General features: G+C 52.9%; 2 protein-coding genes across 7 annotated transcripts in view; both read right to left on the bottom strand.

Moving 5' to 3' along the window:
- Positions 1-5,861, bottom strand: part of LOC122363888 (calpain-A-like) — a 46,466-nt gene extending 40,605 nt beyond the window's left edge. Inside the window, exon 1 of the mRNA XM_043333694.1 lies at positions 5,208-5,861. Within this exon, the coding sequence (XP_043189629.1) occupies positions 5,208-5,567 (360 nt within the window). The 5' untranslated portion in view covers positions 5,568-5,861. The remainder of the gene's footprint in view (positions 1-5,207) is intronic.
- Positions 5,862-10,431: 4,570 nt separating this feature from the next.
- Positions 10,432-16,297, bottom strand: LOC122363887. Of its 6 annotated transcripts, none has more exons than XM_043333690.1 (3): positions 14,928-16,233; positions 14,397-14,528; positions 10,432-11,895 (listed from the first exon to the last, which is right to left on the bottom strand). In XM_043333690.1, exons 1-3 carry the CDS (start codon positions 16,120-16,122, stop codon positions 11,867-11,869), a joined length of 1,356 nt encoding a protein of 451 aa, XP_043189625.1. In that variant the 5' UTR covers positions 16,123-16,233; the 3' UTR covers positions 10,432-11,866. The 6 variants fall into 6 exon arrangements, 4 of the variants coding, with proteins under 4 accessions (XP_043189625.1, XP_043189626.1, XP_043189623.1 ...); XM_043333691.1 differs by having other exon boundaries at positions 15,000-16,233; XR_006253449.1 differs by lacking the exon at positions 14,397-14,528 and having other exon boundaries at positions 15,000-16,297.
- Between the last annotated feature and the right edge of the window lie 3,150 nt (positions 16,298-19,447).

Below are 19,447 nucleotides of genomic sequence, written 5' to 3'. Positions count from 1 at the left end.
CACGCGTCTGTATCTTGTTCCTGTACGGAGTTATTGGCCAAAAACCTTTGGTGACCTTTGATGACGTCACATGACCTCACAGCTGCCCAACAGCAAAACAGACCTCAAGGTAGTGAAGGTTGATCGTATATGAAGTCATGTATGGTATATGGGGCCATTCCGACCCGTTTTAGTGGTAAAAACAGGGAGTTGATTTTTCCCCCATTGACTTATAATGGGGAGGTCGCGAAATTGACCTGACCTTAGGTCACCGATATCAAAATTCCGAGATATATAAATTGTAGCTACTAATGACTAATAACATCCTGCGACTTTCAAAGGCCTCCGACATCTACTGTAGCTCTGGCACGGTGACAAAGTTGCAAAAAAGTGACTTGAGGTTGGGTCATTCAAAGTGACCTGGTGACCTGACCTTGAAAGGTAGGAGGTTCAAACTTGCACACCATGTGTAAAATTGATAAGGGAATAGTCATACCAAATTTCGCGGCGCTACGCGCCGCGGTTTTCCCGCTATTCGCGAAAAACCTCAGGGGGGGGGGCGGATATCCGCCCCCCCCGTCGGTGCGCGGGTTAATATTTGCACTACACGCATTCCACGTGCTTCCAGAGACCAGACATATAAGCAATCGGTGGCCAAAGCTGCAGCCATGGCGGTCGTCGAGAGAAGAGGTTCAACGACCTCCACCCTTCTCAGTGAGTGCAAATCCGGCCAGCCCTGTGCGTCAGTTACAAAGTCCAGCACGCAATTGCCCTACATCAAGCAAGAGGATAAATTAAACAGAAGACGTTCCAGCGACCCGCTTGTGAAACACGATCTAAAGATACCGCGCGCAGAGTGGACAGGAGTGTATATGGTCACACGGCTGCCTCGGCCTCTGTGGCTTCACCGTTTATTTTATCTCGAATTCAGACCAACCGTCTTCAAACATGAGGACTTATCAGGTTCCATGGGGTGGGTCACTTCTGGCACCTTCCAAATGACACTGAGCAAATAAGCTAAAATAGAGGACAGGCAAGTTCGTTACCGACAGGGAAGCCTACTGAGTTGCTCGTTACCACTTTGTGTTTAAATTTAATATTGTGAATGATTTGTCAAAATAACATTGTAAATGACAAAACAAAAAATTTATATGTGTCCTATTGCGAAGCGATTTTTACTTTAAAGTTAGCATTGACGCTAATTAAACGTTAAATTTTGAACGGTTTCATCTTCAAGCAAGCATCAGTTTAGCCAACATAAAATAGTTTTTTCAATTCAGCTATTCAGTGTGTCTCTCTTCCGATTAAAACTTGCTAGTGTATTACTGAAATCTCATCGGAAACGCTTCGACCCAAGTGGTTCGTGAGCCGTTTCAGAGTAAAATGCGTTTGTTTTTTAGATTTGAGAATGAGTGCAAGCTTGCAACGAAACGCATGTAACATACAGCACCTATAACTATAGGTTATAGGTCTTCAGATACCTACTGTCATTTTCTGTGAATTGGTAATTGACATTACTTCAAATATATCGGAAATCAGATCAGAAATTGATTAGACAATAGACAATTGTCAAGTTTAACTTTCATTGCCGCATTAAAAATGTGTCCTATGTATGCGCGAGGGTTAGACACAATGTTAGATATATCTCTCTTGGTCGCTGCACTTCATAGAAAGGACCATGAAAACAAGACGCAATGCCAGAGAGAAATGCAAATAAAATCATATTATAACTGGGCGTCGAAGAGAAGTGAGAACCGTCTACCCAGATGCGGATGTAATTTAACCGATGTTATATCATTCAAACCATCGATTGGAAACGGGATAGCAAAGCTCTCCCGGTGACACATTGACACAATCAATATCTGGGAAACCGGAGCTTGGGAATTTTGTCATTGATGTACAGCACCCGAGTTCCAGATGGTATCACCAACTCCCCGCACCGGGCAGGTGCTCTCTCAATAGACTGGTCCCACCGCGCCATTGAGAGCGATTTCAAAGCTTAGAGCACATGGGAGAACGTCGGCAAGCGTTACACTACCGGCTGTGTAACTACCCAGCAGACGCGAAAGTTTCTTTCTCCACACGATTGGATGCCTCTGGCAGCATGCCAAAACCGGTTTCTGACGTGCCATGGAACGATTAGAGATGCAAACGAACTAACCAGGCTTCCGTTTCGTTGCGGCAAGTTCTAAGCAGACCGGAGCCAGAAACCACAGTTGTGGTACTAAACCGATAACGGTGGACCAAGCACGCCGACTTTCGACGGCAGGTGAAAAACCTCTCCGGGTGCTCAGTGAATGTGACCCGACCCGGCGGCGGTCACGCGCCATGAACGCTGCTGGTGCGTGCAGTCACACCGATCTGACGGCCGACGCGGCGCCGCCCCGCTCGCGACGCGACGCGATCGGGTGATGAGCGGCCCGATAGGTCGCCGGCCGGGAAAGTGGAACGGGCGGTGGCGGAGGGCGGGCGGTGGCGGACGGCGGAGGGCGGGTAGGAGGCGGACAGCCCGGCCGGGTGGCGCGCCGTCACTCGCCCGCTCGCCCCCGGACACGGCGCACGCGCCAGTCGCACTCCGACCGACACGCCGGCGGTCGACGTGTCCCGTACGGTCGGACCGCTCACGCGCACGTGCCAGTTGCCGCTTACGGCGCCCAGTGGCTGGCCACGGCGACCCAGTGAAGAGAGCTGAGTCCTCAGTTGCGTGACAGTGATTGTGTCTGTGGGACTTTGTCGAACTCGCTTTTTACTGAGAAGTCAAACTGAACAAGACTCGGCTTCAAACCAGGGAGCAGTCAACTGGAAACGCCGGCGTGGTGAGCGTATCGACAGAAAGCAAATCCGAGCGACGCTGGGGTGAAAGTCGACGGCACACCTCCAGTCTCGGCGGGAGCAGTTCAACCTCTCCGCCCTCTCCCAGGTAACAGCAGTGCCCACAGCTGTGAGCGACCTGTCCGCCAAGGTCACCCGAGCCCCAACACACCCACCCCGCTCATACACCATGGCGCCGGCGTTCTTTGGCGGAATCGAGGGCGGCGGCGGGCACTCGTTCGCCAAAATCATCAATGGGGACGGTCGTATCATGGGGACCGGCTCGGGGCCGGGCACGAACCTCTACCTGGAGGGTATGGACGCGACCGTCGAGCGGTTCCACGCGCTGATCACCGAGGCACTGACGGCCGCCGGCCTGCCGACCAACACCAAGCTGCGAGCGCTGGGCGTCAGCTCCAGCGGCTGCGAGGCAGAGGAGACCAACGCCAAGCTGAAGGAGATGCTGATGTCGCGCTACCCGGGCATGGCCGAGAGAGTGGTGGTCTGCAGCGACTCTGTGGGCGCCATCGTCACGGCCTTCCCGCACGGCGGCATCTGTCTGATCTCGGGGACGGGCTCGAACAGCCTGCTGCTGAACCCGGACGGCTCGGTGCACCGCTGCGGCGGCTGGTCCTACATGCTCGGAGACGAGGCCAGCGCCTGGTGGATCTCGCAGCAGGCCGTCAAGTGGGTGTTTGACGAGGACGACAACCTGCGCACGCCGGTCCACAGCACTGCCAAGGCGCGAGAGTGCATCAAACGCTACTTTGGCATCACCGACCGCTTCGGCATGCTCGACTTTGCCTACACCAACTTCAGCAAGGCGCAGTTTGCGGGTCTGTGCCAGCACCTGGCTGCGGCCGCGCACGAGGGCGACCTCTTCTGCCGCGACCTGTTTGCCGAGGCCGGCCGCTGGCTGGGACGGTTCGTGGTGGCGCTGCTGCCGAACGTCTCAGAGGAGCTGCGCCGCGAGCCCGGCGGTCTCAGCGTGGTTGCCGTCGGCGCAGTGTTCAAGTCCTGGGACCTGATGCAGGTGGGGTTCGTGCAGCAGGTGTCCACCCACCTCTCGGCATTCACCCTCCTCCAACTGACCGGTTCTCTGGCGCTGGGCGCCGTCTACATGGCCGCCAAGGAGGTCGGCTTCGACCTGCCCAAGAACTACGCCCAAAACTCGATCCCGCTCTGCCGGTGGAACAAGAACACGCCCGGATGGTAGGCTGGGCGCAGCCGCGGCCGGTCGACGGGGAGGCGCGGGGCGCGGGCGCTCCTCCTCTCTGCCGGCTGTAGGCGCGCGCCAGCCGAGCGGACATGCGGGTGGGACGTGTGTGTCTGTGCTCGGGAATCTGGGACATGTTTGGGGCGTGTTAGTGACGTCAACACCAGTGGATGGCGGGTGTTGCAACGTCGCAGTCCTGGTAGCGAGACCGGATGCACGCCTCTAGTCGTCAGGCGCGTGTTAGCTCGTAGACGTCAGAACGCCAGAAAATGAGAGCGCCTGAGGTAAATGAAACGTGCATTCCTGCAAATCGGAGATGTGCAATCGAATGATGATTCGTTTCGTTGACATTTGTTGACGCTTTTTGCTGTTGATCTGTGCTGCCTTAGCCGGTTGGGTTCGAGCAATATGGTTCGAGCCGCGTAACCGCACCGGCAATTCGTAGGCTCGGCGATAGCCAATTGTTGGGAAATATGCACTGAATCACCGACCTTTTGTAGCGCCTCCCTATGTCCACGATAGCGTTAGCGATCAGCACGTATGCGCTACAGGCACAGGGATAATAAATGACACTTCAGGGAAGCTATGTTACGACGGCCTGTGGGTACCGATAAGATTACGTCGCTTTCAGAATTTTCATTGTTTAACTTCTGATCCGCAATAAAGATACATAATCTGACGTGAATTGTACTGAGTCTTCTTTCGACATTCCCTCTTTCTGCAATAAAACTCGTCCAAAATGTGTAATCATCTACTTTTTAGAGCACCTGAATAAGTGAAGGCCGAAGGGTTTGATGCGACCGTGTAACTGATTTGTTAGTAATCGGCGCGGGAGCGTTACACGACTTTTAAACGTCTGGGTAATAGGTACACAGTCTTCCAGATTATAATCTGGACACCCAACGAGGTTCAAACCCAGTAATAAATAAGTTTCGGAGGCATATGGTTAACACTAACAAGCTAATCGAATTGACGTGGCATCAGAACGCTCACTGAAGTTGTAGACGCTCCTGTAGATAAGGTATGCGTGATAAATACGAGATGATAAACGTTTCGAGGTTTCTACTACGGTCCAAATACATACAGCTAGTTCCACTATCCATGCAGTTGCACCAGTGTGTAAAAAAATAAATAAAAGAAAACGATGAGCTGAGCTGACTTTTCCCATGCACCCCTGCCCCACTCCCAGCATGTCCCTCACCTCGAGAACGGTGAGCCGGCGGCCGCGCGAGCGTCCGAAGCATCTGTAGGCCTTGATGAACGTCGAGCTGAAACCGTGCACGATCTGATGCTGGTAGGACGCCTGGTAGTGCAGGTGTTCCTCGTCGACACACCAGGTGTGCCGCTGCGACACGATCGGGTAGTGGTGCACCTTGGGCACGATCTCGGGCTCCTGCACCTCCTCCATGGTGCCGGAGGCGGCCTTCAGGGCGGCCTCTGGAGCGCGCGGCGCCGACACGTACGATCCCTCAGACGAGGAGGATGCAGAGGAGAACAACTCCTCCTCGCCCGCGTCCGACAGCGCCAGGGAGCTGTCAGACTCGCCCCAGTCGCAGTTCATAGTGTGCGGGCAACCCAGGGGAAATGCGATCCGGCCTTCGATCTTACGCGACGGGTTTTGTTGGCGCTTATTGCTACGTAAAAGGCGATCACAAACTACGGCGAAAGTGCGGAAATGTAGTTTCCTAAACGAGCTTCAAAGAGCGCACGTCAGGATGTATAAGGCCAAACACAGCGATTATCACCCGGACTGAAATCACAGCAAATGTTCACAGCTCAATCAATGCCAATGCTGCCTCACAAGCTTTCAAAGACGCTTGTCAATCCCGTAGATCGTTTAAAGGGACCCTCCCACCTTAACATTAGTTTTGAGTTGAGATAGCCAAATTGGTGGCCATGGCCTGCAAATACCGGTTTGGGCACTCACAACATCGAGAAATGCTTTAATTCGAAGATATGGAATTTCAAACTTGCAGTTTTCGGATTCTAAGGGGCTAATGCATTGGTATGCCCCCTTAGTATTTGTGACGTCAGCGGAGATCTAACGATTTTTAAATCTTAGACTAAAACCATCGTTAACACTTGGTGGTATACGCTGCTTTGCGCGCAACGTCTGCCGCACTTTAAGGCTGCCAAATTATTGCTTCCAAATAAAGTCGCTAGTAAGAGGGAGATCCCAAAAAGTAAACAAAAGTAAAAGCCTAATATCTTGAAAACCAGTGAATATTTTTCGGTGAAATTTGGTAGATATTCGTTTTCGCTCTTTCTGAACCAAGGGACATCACTTTCATGCCAATTCATTAACTTTTTTGAAGGTGGGAGGGTCCCTTTAAATGACGCGCGATTTGAAGGATCGATTATCACAAGTTTTTTTTCTTCTCGCAACTACCGTATCACTGAACTAGGTCCAAGCTATCACTTGCTGAGTCTCAAATAATCACCGAATTATGACGGTTATCAAACGTTGTCAGCTCACTTTATGACCGCGTAATCCCTGTTTCTTCTGAATATCGCAAAGAACTTCGAGTTGCGAAAGACCAGATCAAGGCAAAGACCGTTTACGATTGTTATCGTCACGAGTCTTCGCCATGGGCATACGGATTTCCGTCTATCCTGACTGTATCACAAACAAAACAATCACAATCCGGTTCAGTCCTCTCGGGCCCGAGGGTGGCTCTCCTCCACTCTGCGCTCCTCAGGACAGCACAGCTCTCCCCACTGGCACGCTCGGCTCTGCCCCGGGGCGGTGCCCGGGTCCGTGGACAGGCGCCCCGCAGTCAGCTGACGGGCTGGCGGCCGGCCGGGCGGTGCCGCGGGGCGGCGGGGGAGCTCCCCAGACCGCTCTCAGACTGCCCTCAGACTGGCCTGCACCTCTCAACGTCCAGCAGAGGCGGTGGTTCGTTTTATCACTGTGGCCAGGCGGGAGGTGGGCACGGAAATAGCCGGCGAATGGCGCCGCCCGCGGGTGGTGTCCCAGTCGTCCCGGCTCGGCGGGGTGGCGATGACCGACCCGTGAGGTCCGGGGGCGCCGGCCGGCAGTTGGAGGGCGCCCAGGATGGGTCATTGTCGTCACGGTAGGGTTGGGTCACCTGACCATGAGGTGATGACAGGCACAGAGCGGGGGGTCGCAGCGAGGGCTGAAGCGCTACTAATGACAGGGTGTCATATTTCCTCTCCCGACGCGGTGAAATATATCCACATCCTGTCTCAAAAGAGCTCGACGCTGGATCCTAACTATGATCCCATGGGTGACAGCGAGTCATGTGACCGAATCACGCCAACTTGAGGGTAACAAATCGTCTTTTTAAGACATGGTTCTCGACGAACGGCCGAAACAGCCATATAAACCCGATAGACGCGAGTTCAGACATAGGTATCAACTAGAGTTGCAAAATTTCCTTACCGCACTACCGGCATGCCGGTAATTTTTCACTACCGCAGGTTTTTTCGTGGTATCTGGCATGTCTTGCCGGTAGCATGCCGGTATTTTTGATTTTGCACAAAAAAAAAAATTATCAGCATATGATTCAAACTTTGGGCATTAAGAGGCTATTGAATTGTAATAAGTTGGACAATGGGTGGCTGTTGGGTGCAGGGGCGCGGGAACTACTTTCCGACTGGGGGGGCACACCATAATAGAGATTAACCTAGGGTACCCCCAAATCTAGTTTTCTCACCGGTTTTAGGCCACTTATTTTTCACCCCTCGGCTTTTTCAACAAAAAAAGAAAACATTTGCAAAAAAAAGTGTGGTATTCCGTCTCAAAGCTGTGGGGGCACCGCCCCCACGGCCCCAGAGTTGGGGGGGCAAGCTGCCCCCACTGCCCCCCCGGCTCCCGCGCCTATGGTTGGGTGGGGCGGTTACTGAAATTGCCAAAATGTGGCATCTCATGTAGGGGTAAGCCAAAATCAAGAATGCAGGTTTTTTAGTATGCCGGTAATTTGACGGTTTTTTTGCTTGGGGCGTGGTAGCATGCCGGTATCTCAGAAAATGTTTGTGGGGCGGGGCGGTGCCGGTAGCAGCCCATTGGGAAAACTTTGCAACTCTAGTATCAACCCTATCGGTCCTGACTCTAAGCCCGGCGTCCGGCCAGATACTATACGTTAACACATAATGACTGATTCCGGCTTTACTAATCTTCATGTTGACATGAAACGCAGAAATGACGCGGAGCGAGGCATTGCATCAGTGCTAGACATTGTCAGCAACGCTACGTAGATTCAGCGACCGACGGCTGTGTTGTGCGAGCGCATCTCATCAGCTCAACAACTACGCGAACATAACTCAGCCCTTTTCCATGCCATGAAGACACATGACCTCGAATGCGGTCAGTGAATCTCACTTCCACGACCAATTACGTGCAGAATGCTGACGCAGACGGCAACCCACTCACACCCAGGTCACGTACCAGACACCTTTCAATAGCGTACGGTGCCCGCAGTCAGCCTCTCATCCAAGCTCCAGCGACGATCTCACACACATCTCTCGTGTTAGCATCCCACTGAGTAGCTTCACAAGCTATAGCTTGTGAACTGACGAGTGCTGACGAACTGACTTGTGCTGACGAGTGGCGACTTCCCTATAGGGAAGTCGCCACTCGTCAGCACCGAAACTTTGAGCATACGCGACAGCTCTCTTGATTGACGTTTACACACGGTACAAGATCTGAACTTAAGGCTGAAAGCATTGGATCTCGCTTTCTCTCTTTCTCCCGGGGAAATTTCGGCTTTCGTTGAACCGCATCTGCATGTCATCTATGTAGAAGTGCTCAGAGTCGCTGTTAGACATTCGACGGACCTGTCAGTTATCGCAGGAATCCAGGGACCCGGGAACGATTTTCAAGTTGGGGGGGGGGGCGAGCCTAAAATACCTGACATGATACATATGAAACAGTGGCGTAGCTAGGGGTCTAAGGGGACACGCACCCCCCCCCCATCGGGTTCAAAGGGACCTCGTGGCCCTGCGGCGCCATTTGACCGCTGAGGGTTAACGGTGGCCATATTTCGACTCAGAAGGGCCCCATGGGGCTCGTTAGTGCACCTCAGGGGTCCCAAATAGCCACACTAAGATCTCCATAAGGGCCCCATGCCTGCTTCTGAGGGCCTCTTGCGGCTTTTAAGGGCCCCTCGGTGGTCTCCAAAGGCCCGTTACTGGCCTCTGAGAGTTCTTACCGGCCTAATGAGGGGCCAGTTCTAGAGGCATTTCCCGCCTGTGATGGTCCCACACTTATTTTTTTGAGGGCCCCATAACGGTAACTGTGGGGGCCCTCATCGGCGCCTATGAGGACCCTCACCAGTGCCTCTGAGGGTTTCACACCCCCCAACTCCGAGTGCCTACACAAGTGCCTATTAAAGCCCTATATTGGCGGCTCTGAGGACCCAATGGTGACCTTCAGAGGGCCCCACACCGGTGACTCTGAGGGCACCGCCGGCGTCTGACAGTACCATGCCGGTCTCAAGGACCCCACAGGACTTCTTCTGTCGGCCTAAGGGCCCCTTGCCGGTCACTGAGAACCCCTGCAGGCTTGTAGAGGGTTCACGTCAGCAGCTCTAAAGGCCCCACATCCGTCTGTAACGGCTCCACGCCAGCGTCTTTGAGGGCCCACAGCAACGCTTGTAAGGACCCTCACCGGCACCTCTGAGAGAATCACACTAGCACCTCTGAGCGCCCACACCGGCATGCCTGCATGGCCCCACACCAGTGCCTCTAAAGGCCCCTTACCGGCGGCTCTGAGAGCCCTCCGCCGGTGATTCTGAGGGTGCTACCGATAACTGAAGGCACCAGACAAGCCCTTAGTGTCGCTGAGCATCCCATACCGGCCATCCGAGGGCGCCACGTCAGTGCACCCATTGCCCCACACCCCTCCCTCACACCCGGAGCGGGTAAACTGTGTTATACCCATAGCAACGATTTTACCACCGTTGTAAGTTATGTATTTCTCAAAGTTAACTCAAAATGGTCAGCATAAAATCTGGCCTGCCAAACTATGGCCAAGGTCAGGCCCAAACCAAAGCGGGATGACAATAGCAGATGTTGTCAAATCGATACTGTATCAGCAGAAACTATTCAGATGGCAAGGGAAATGCCGTGTCTTGATGTTTAGATGTATAAAGGAAACAAGAAGGAAAGAAGTTCGGAAAAGAGAGGAAAGATCCTTTCTCGCTGCCTCAATGTTGAGGGGGCGCTGCCTCAATGTTGAGGGGGCGCCGCCCCCTCGGCTCTCAAGTTGGGGGGGGGGGGCAAGCGCCCCCGCTGCCCCCCCCCCTGTTCCCGGGTCTATGCAGGAATCCGGTGCAACTTCACCAGTACCTAAATGTGGACCATTGCAGCCGTTCGCTTTCACGGTACGCATATGAACCCAATGCCCTTGATGATTATGATCTGAATATAATTTAAAAGAGTCCACTGTTACGAAACGAAACGAATGACGTTAGCTTTAGGTCGTATTTTCAACCCGAACACATCGACACGATACGATACGACGATTGCGATACGAGAGCGACACGTGGCATATCCCACACGCTTATCAACGACAATGGCCATGGCCGACCACTCGGCGCCACCGACCGACTCTCGCGATCCAACTACAGCTTTCCAGGCGCGCCGCCAGGGGGACACAACAGCCGCCCACGACCGCCAAATCGGCGGCGGTTTCACGTTCGGTAACACTCCCCGCCTGTTAGAACGGTAACATACATTAACGGTCTAACAGCAAACGAGATACGACACTTCACTTAATACTAACACACGACGATATACACGATAAAATAACACTCGCAACGATGACAATGCGCGCAACGCTTCATCAAAGGCACGGTACATCGGAACTTGAGCTACTCCTAATCCAAGACTTCCAAGTCATGCAGACGCTGTACTGGCCGCGTACGAACGCCCTGAGCCGTCCTGACGTCGGCGGCTCTCACGACACCATCACTGCCCGGATGAAGGTGTTCTACTACTCCCATCAACCAGTGCAGCCTCGGGACATTGTCCTCCCGAATGAGAACAACGGAACCTATCTGGAGCTTCCCACGAGACTTAAACTTCCTAACCGAATGCGGCAGGCTGCGGAGGTAGTCAGTCTGCCACACTCTCCAGAACTTCGCCAACATGTTCTGGTGCTCAACGTCCCTCTCCGTCAGGGACGACGCTGAAACCTGGTCCGAATCATCAACCACAAACGCACGAACACCGGCTACTCTGCCGGACAGAAAGTGACTCGGGGTTAGAGGCCGAGCTCCGTCCACATCATCACTGACAAAGGTTAGTGGACGAGAATTTACACAGGCCTCCACCTCCAAAAGCAGCGTTTCCAGCTCCACCTTGGAGAGGACGCTCCTGCCGAGAGTCTTTCTCAGGGAGCTCTTAACAGTACGAACTAACCGCTCCCAGTGACCGCCCCACCATGCCGCGCGGGGGGCAATAAACTTCCACTCAGGGCCCGCCGGACCCAGCTCAGCTAACAGGCTGGTAGCCGCGGCTCTAAACGTCTTGGCGTTGTCCGAATACATCATCGTAGGGGTACCACGTCTGGCACAGAACCTTCTGAACGCCAGCAAAAAATCTGACTGGGACATGGAATCCGTCAACTCAAGGTGAATAGCTCTGGTTACAGCGCATGTGAATAGACAGACATACACCTTCTGCTTGGGCAAGCAGAAGAGCGGGCCACAAAAATCAACGCCCGTCACTGAGAAAGGCGGAGCCTTACTAGCCCGCTGAGCCGGTAGAGGCGCCACTGGCGCGTTGAGGGCAGCAGCATCTTGCCTCTGACACGCTGTGCAGGCCCGCTTCACCCTTTTGGCCGCTCTCCTCCCTCCAACGATCCAGTACTCATTCCTCAGGGTCGTCAGGAGGGTGTCAACACCGCAGTGTTTGAGCAGCTCGTGCTGGAAACGGATCATGAGGTCAGCAAGATGACCCTTGGGAATCAAAATCGGACACTTTTCTCCCAGAGTCAGATCAGTGTTCGCAAGTCTGCTTCTCACACGAAGCAGGCCCTTGTCATCAACGAATGGACGTAGAGACGCGATACGAGACTTTCCGTCCACAAACTTGCCCTTATTCAGGGCTCGACATTCGTCAGGGAATGCCTGAAGCTGGGTGACTTTGATCAGACATGTTTTGGCCTCTGACAACTCAACATAGCTCAAAGAAGGGCTGCGGTAGCTGGAGGCAGGGTGGCGACCCTGGGAGAGTCTCTGAGACCTACTCTCCTTCAGCCTCCCAATAAACCTCAACACTAGTCCAACCACACGGATGGCCTTGGTCAATGAGGAAAAGCGTGTTACCTCAAACACAGGCTGCGAACAGTCAGATGTGGCCGCTGCTGCTGCCAACTGACCCTCAGCTGCCACGAACAGCTCTGACTCCGGAGAACTCGACACGTCAGCACTGGCCGACTCGACAGCTGCTGCTGCCGGCTCACCTTCTGCTGCTGAGAACAGCTCAGACTCTGGCAGCAAGACCTCAGGTGAACTCAACAAGTCAGCACCAGCACAGTCACTCAGCCAGTCGGGGCCAGAGAACCAAGGTGAGTCAGTCAGTGCCTCAGCATACACACCCCTCGTGATCAGGTCAGCCGGGTTGTCCTGACCAGGACAATGAGACCACTGTGCAGGATCAGTCAAACTCTGAATCTCAATCACTCTATTCTTCACAAACTGCTTCCACCTGGATGGATCACCTTTGATCCAGCCGAGTGACACCATAGAGTCTGTCCAGCACCAATACAGAGTCTCAGAGGGGAGCTTCAAAGCGCGACAGACAAACCTGAGCAGACGAGCAGCCAGCAGGCTGGCAAGCAGCTCCAGCCTGGGTAAGCTGACCGGCTTCAGCGGGGCCACCCTGGCTCGAGACATCACCAGCGGTGTCACCACCGAGCCGTCCCTCAGTGTCAGGCGCAGGCACACCGCAGCTCCATAGCCAACCTCTGAAGCATCACCAAATGCATGGACTTCAACAACGTGTACATCATGCCACCCCTTCACACAGTACGAACGGGGCACACTGATACTCTTTACATAGCTCAGCCCATCGAGCCACCTCAGGAACCTGACTCTCACATGTTCAGGCACATTGTCATCCCAGTCAAGTCCCAAACGCCACGTCTCCTGAAAGAGGCGTTTCACAGTCATGATGTAGGGCGTGAGCAGACCCAGTGGGTCAAACAGCCTGGCTATAAAAGACAGGATCACTCGCTTTGTCACAGCAATGTCTGATGGGATATCCACACCCTCAAACGACAACACATCCTGTGACGGATCCCACTGAACACCCAACACTTTGTGGCTTTCACCATCAAGACTCGACAAGGCTGGACCTTTGTCCAGCACTACCCTGCTGTTCGAGTTCAGTTTCGTCAGTGTCATCCCTGCTTGGCCCAACACATCACGAGCCTCAGCGAACAGACCGCAAGCCTCAGGCTCAGTGTCAGCACCACTCAGAAAATCGTCGACATACAAGTTCTCCTCCAATTCAGAGACAGTGTTGGAAGGAGGAAACCCCTTGAGGTGGTGACGAATGGTAGCTGAGAGAAGAAACGGGCTACAGTTCACCCCAAACGTGACACGACAGAACTTCATAGTTCTGATCCTGTCCCCATGCTGCCATAGGAACCTGTGGACCTCCTGATCCTTGTCACAGAGTTGCACCATCAAAAATGCCTTTCGGATATCAGCTGACACAGCGAACTTCCAGCGTCTGAATCGCAAGAGCACCTGAACTAAATCAGGGAGCAGACATGGTCCAGTCTCTAGACAATCATTGAGGCTAACTAAGTTCGGACCCTTTGCGCTGGCATCAAACACAGGACGCACCTTAGTGGTCACACTCGACTGACGGACTACTGGCCGGTGAGGCAGATAGAACACAGGGAAAGCATCGTCGGCATCACAGGACACCTCAGTAATAATCCCCTCTGCCTCAAGCTCCTCTAGAGCGTGGTCATAGTCGGACTGCAACTGGGGGTCTTTCTCTAGCTTCCTAGTGAGACTGCGTAGTCTAACCTCTGCTGTTTTTCTGTTGTCCATCAACTTATCCTGCCCATCAGGCTTCCATGGTAGTTTGACCTCATATCTACCCTCCTTAAAACAAACTGATGATTCAAACTCCTTTAACACTGGGTCAGAGCCTATGTCATCATCTAGAGGCTTGATGCCTATTGCATCCAGATCCCAGAACTGCCTGAGCCTCTCCTCAGAGACATCAGACATCACCAGCAACTGGGTACCACTCGAGTTCTGACTGTTAGCACACTCGTACTGCCCAGATATGATCCACCCAAACACGGTCTGCTGCGCTACAGGACCCAGATCAGATCTCAGACACCCAGTGCCCATGAGCTGCCAGTAGTAATCAAGGCCGATGAGGATGTCAACAGTGAGCTCACCACCATCACCCGGAGGGTCAGCCAGCTCCAGGTTGCCGAACAAGGCCAGCAGGCTGGAGGGAACCGACGGCCGGGCCAGAGGGGAGCAAATCACTGGAACCTCAGCAGCCTCCACCCGGACCACTGCCGGGTCTGAAACATGTGCACCAGACATCTGAACACAATAGATGTTCCTGGACTTAGAGCCACTTTCACTGCCACCGAATGCAGTGTAAGATATTTCCCTGCTCTCAACCCACTCAGGAGCACATCTGCGCACAAGACTAGATGACACATACGATCTGTTCGATCCAGTATCAAAGAGGACAGTAGCTCGGACAGTCCTACCATCACGACCCTGCACTAACACAGCAGCAGTAGGAAGCACAACACTCTGACTGCCAGCTGGTTCTGAGCATGACAGGTTCACATTGGGTGATTTGGGCACACTTTGAGCTCTAACATCATCAGCTGACTGAGACATCACATGAGAACTCACTGGGGCTGCAGCTGGGGCAGCCATCCTGAAACATGACACAGCGTGGTGCTTACCTCGACAGTTATCACACCTCGCACCGCACGAGTTACCTCTGTGGCCCTCCTTGAGGCATCGAAAACACAAACCTGAGTCTCTTATCTTCCCTGGCCTGTCCCTTACAGCCAGCTTCAGCAATTCCGGACACTTGGCCGGCGGGTGGGAGTCATGGCAAATCCCACAGTTAGACCTGGCAGCAGCAGTGTGAAGCACTGACGCTGCAGCCACTCTCTGTCTCTGACCAGCAAATCGGCCTGCTTGATGATCTCTCTTCTTCTCCGTCTCTCTTCCAGAATCACTGGCCATTGCACCACACTTGAATGTCTGTGAGCGTTCACGGCACTGAATCTCCTCCTTCAAGAACTCTAACAGAAACTCCAAGTCAGCTTCCTTACCAGCACTCTTCCTGGCCCATTCCATCCGAATCACTTCAGGCAGGCGTGACACAATGATAGGTGTCAGCACGACGCCATACCTCTCACCAGTAATGTCCAAGTTCTCCAGACTCCTGACATGAACTAAGAGTTCATCCTGGAAAGACTTAAGGCCTTCAGACTTCTTATCACAACTCGACTGCAGGAGTGCCTGAATATGGTTGTATATAATCTGCTCCTTTCTGCCAAACCTGTCCTTGAGAATCTCACAGGTTGTCTTGTAGTTCACTTTTGACAACGCAAGACCCTCGACACTCTTTGCTGCTTCTCCAGTCAGCAAGGATCTGAGATATGTCAGCTTGGTCACCTCGGGTAAGTCACTGGCATCCACAGTCACAGAAAAAGCATCCCAAAACTGAGGCCACTCAAGCACGTTGCCAGAAAACTTGGGCAACTGAAGCTTTGGGAGCTTGACGGAAGGATCAGCTGATCCAAGCTGAGACGCACTGGCACAAGAAGCCGAGTCATCAGCCCCATCCTTCACCTTAAGAACACCAAGAGTTTGCTGGGCTTTGTTTCGCACATCCACAGCACGGTCTCTGATCTCACCAGCGGCTTCGATGGCTTCCATGATGCCATCTTCTGGAAGCTCTTGCTCGAGTAGCTCCTCAGCAACATCAAAATCACTCAGCCGCTTATCAAAGTCACAGAGCAAACTTTCGAGGTCAATCACTTTAACCTCCTTCAAAGACAGGCTTTGCTCGAGTTTCACAACTGTTCGAGTGAGCCACCCTTGAGCGCTTATCTTGCGCCGCTTCAGTTTCTCAAGATCGGCCATTTCACGAGCGATTCCAACCGATCCCGGGTAGTTTCGGCACCATATTTTACGAAACGAAACGAATGACGTTAGCTTTAGGTCGTATTTTCAACCCGAACACATCGACACGATACGATACGACGATTGCGATACGAGAGCGACACGTGTCATATCCCACACGCTTATCAACGACAATGGCTGACAATGGCCCAGGGGGGGTCCGTCCCTTTACCGGGCCATAGGAGGAAAATTGCTACCAAATGCTGCCAATGTGACGTCACTGGGATGGTCGAAAGCTGATTGGTCGCTGAGATTCAGGCGATGCTGTCAATTCTGGCGCACCGGCGCAGTGTTTTCCAGCCGTTGCGTGTATTGTTATACGGAGTTATGTAACGGAAGTTAGCAGGGATTCAGCAGGGGTTCAGCAGGGATTCAGCAGGGATCGACGGCCCCTACGATTTCGCTGAATTTTGGTGGAGAGGTGCAGAATGGTGTCCTCTATCGAAAATCCTAGTGCCAAAATGCGGGGAATCCATCAGGGGGGCCACAAATCCCAAAAAACAGTATGCCCTCAGGGCACAATCGACGAACTTTGAAAACCCTACTTCTAGCCGTCAAAACAGCTAAAAATGCACGTCATTCGAAAGAGGACAAAATTTTACGTGCAACGGTACCAAATTTAGGGGGCTAGCGCCCCCCTGAACCGAACAAAACAGCTTCAAATATATGGGCCCGGGAGTATGCCCTCGGGGCATAAATAAACGTTTTCAACAATTTTAGGCCTATAACATCGACAAAATCCGGCAATATGCACATCATTGGAAAGAGCGTAATTTCCCAAACAAAAAACCCAAGTAACATTTTTCGATGGGGCCCACCTGGGGCCCACGGGACCCAATTGAAATTTGGGGCCCAATGGGGCGGCCCCTACAATTTTCTTCAAAATTTGCACAGACACTCTCCTGGGCCCCCTCTTCAATCTGGCTGAAGAAACCTACCGGGGAATCCAAAGGAAGGGGCCCAAAGAGGGCCCCAAAGAGGCCCTTTCTAAGTATTGCCCCTAATTTCGCGACCAACCCCGGCAATATGCACATCATTGGAAAGAGCGTAATTTCCCAAACAAAAAACCCAAGTAATATTTTTCGATGGGGCCCACCTGGGGCCCACAGGACCCAATTGAAATTTGGGGCCCAATGGGGCGGCCCCTACGATTTTCTTCAAAATTTGCACAGACACTCTCCTGGGCCCCCTCTTCAATCTGGCTGAAGAAACCTACCGGGGAATCCAAAGGAAGGGGCCCAAAGAGGGCCCCAAAGAGGCCCTTTCTAAGTATTGCCCCTAATTTCGCGACCAACCCCGGCAATATGCACATCATTGGAAAGAGCGTAATTTCCCAAACAAAAAACCCAAGTATCATTTTTCGATGGGGCCCACCTGGGGCCCACGGGACCCAATTGAAATTTGGGGCCCAATGGGGCGGCCCCTACGATTTTCTTCAAAATTTGCACAGACACTCTCCTGGGCCCCCTCTTCAATCTGGCTGAAGAAACCTACCGGGGAATCCAAAGGAAGGGGCCCAAAGAGGGCCCCAAAGAGGCCCTTTCTAAGTATTGCCCCTAATTTCGCGAGCAACCCCGGCAATATGCACATCATTGGAAAGAGCGTAATTTCCCAAACAAAAAACCCAAGTATCATTTTTCAATGGGGCCCACCTGGGGCCCACGGGACCCAATTGAAATTTGGGGCCCAATGGGGCGGCCCCTACGATTTTCTTCAAAATTTGCACAGACACTCTCCTGGGCCCCCTCTTCAATCTGGCTGAAGAAACCTACCGGGGAATCCAAAGAAAGGGGCCCAGAGAGGGCCCCAAAGAGGCCCTTTCTAAGTATTGCCCCTAATTTCGCGACCAACCCCGGCAATATGCACATCATTGGAAAGAGCGTAATTTCCCAAACAAAAAACCCAAGTAACATTTTTCGATGGGGCCCACCTGGGGCCCACGGGACCCAATTGAAATTTGGGGCCCAATGGGGCGGCCCCTACGATTTTCTTCAAAATTTGCACAGACACTCTCCTGGGCCCCCTTTTCAATCTGGCTGAAGAAACCTACCGGGGAATCCAAAGGAAGGGGCCCAAAGAGGGCCCCAAAGAGGCCCTTTGTAAGTATTGCCCCTAATTTCGCAACCAACCCCGGCAATATGCACATCATTGGAAAGAGCGTAATTTCCCAAACAAAAAACCCAAGTAACATTTTTCGATGGGTCCCACCTGGGGCCCACGGGACCCAATTGAAATTTGGGGCCCAATCTGGCGGCCCCTACAATTTTCTTCAAAATTTGCACAGACACTCTCCTGGGCCCCCTCTTCAATCTGGCTGAAGAAACCTACCGGGGAATCCAAAGGAAGGGGCCCAAAGAGGGCCCCAAAGAGGCCCTTTCTAAGTATTGCCCCTAATTTCGCGACCAACCCCGGCAATATGCACATCATTGGAAAGAGCGTAATTTCCCAAACAAAAAACCCAAGTAATATTTTTCGATGGGGCCCACCTGGGGCCCACAGGACCCAATTGAAATTTGGGGCCCAATGGGGCGGCCCCTACGATTTTCTTCAAAATTTGCACAGACACTCTCCTGGGCCCCCTCTTCAATCTGGCTGAAGAAACCTACCGGGGAATCCAAAGGAAGGGGCCCAAAGAGGGCCCCAAAGAGGCCCTTTGTAAGTATTGCCCCTAATTTCGCAACCAACCCCGGCAATATGCACATCATTGGAAAGAGCGTAATTTCCCAAACAAAAAACCCAAGTAACATTTTTCGATGGGGCCCACCTGGGGCCCACGGGACCCAATTGAAATTTGGGGCCCAATGGGGCGGCCCCTACGATTTTCTTTAAAATTTGCACAGACACTCTCCTGGGCCCCCTCTTCAATCTGGCTGAAGAAACCTACTGGGGAATCCAAAGGAAGGGGCCCAGAGAGGGCCCCAAAGAGGCCCTTTCTAAGTATTGCCCCTAATTTCGCGACCAACCCCGGCAATATGCACATCATTGGAAAGAGCGTAATTTCCCAAACAAAAAACCCAATTAACATTTTTCGATGGGGCCCACCTGGGGCCCACGGGACCCAATTGAAATTTGGGGCCCAATTGGGCGGCCCCTACGATGTTCTTCAAAATTTGCACAGACACTCTCCTGGGCCCCCTCTTCAATCTGGCTGAAGAAACCTACCGGGGAATCCAAAGGAAGGGGCCCAAAGAGGGCCCCAAAGAGGCCCTTTGTAAGTATTGCCCCTAATTTCATAACCAACCCCGGCAATATGCACATCATTGGAAAGAGCGTAATTTCCCAAACA

This window comes from Amphibalanus amphitrite, unplaced genomic scaffold (assembly GCF_019059575.1).
Source record: "Amphibalanus amphitrite isolate SeventyFive unplaced genomic scaffold, NRLGWU_Aamphi_draft 000646F_arrow, whole genome shotgun sequence".
Taxonomy (NCBI): domain Eukaryota; kingdom Metazoa; phylum Arthropoda; class Thecostraca; order Balanomorpha; family Balanidae; genus Amphibalanus; species Amphibalanus amphitrite.
The sequence above is the reverse complement of the archived record's forward strand: the minus strand, read 5'-3'. Positions and strand labels throughout refer to the sequence as shown.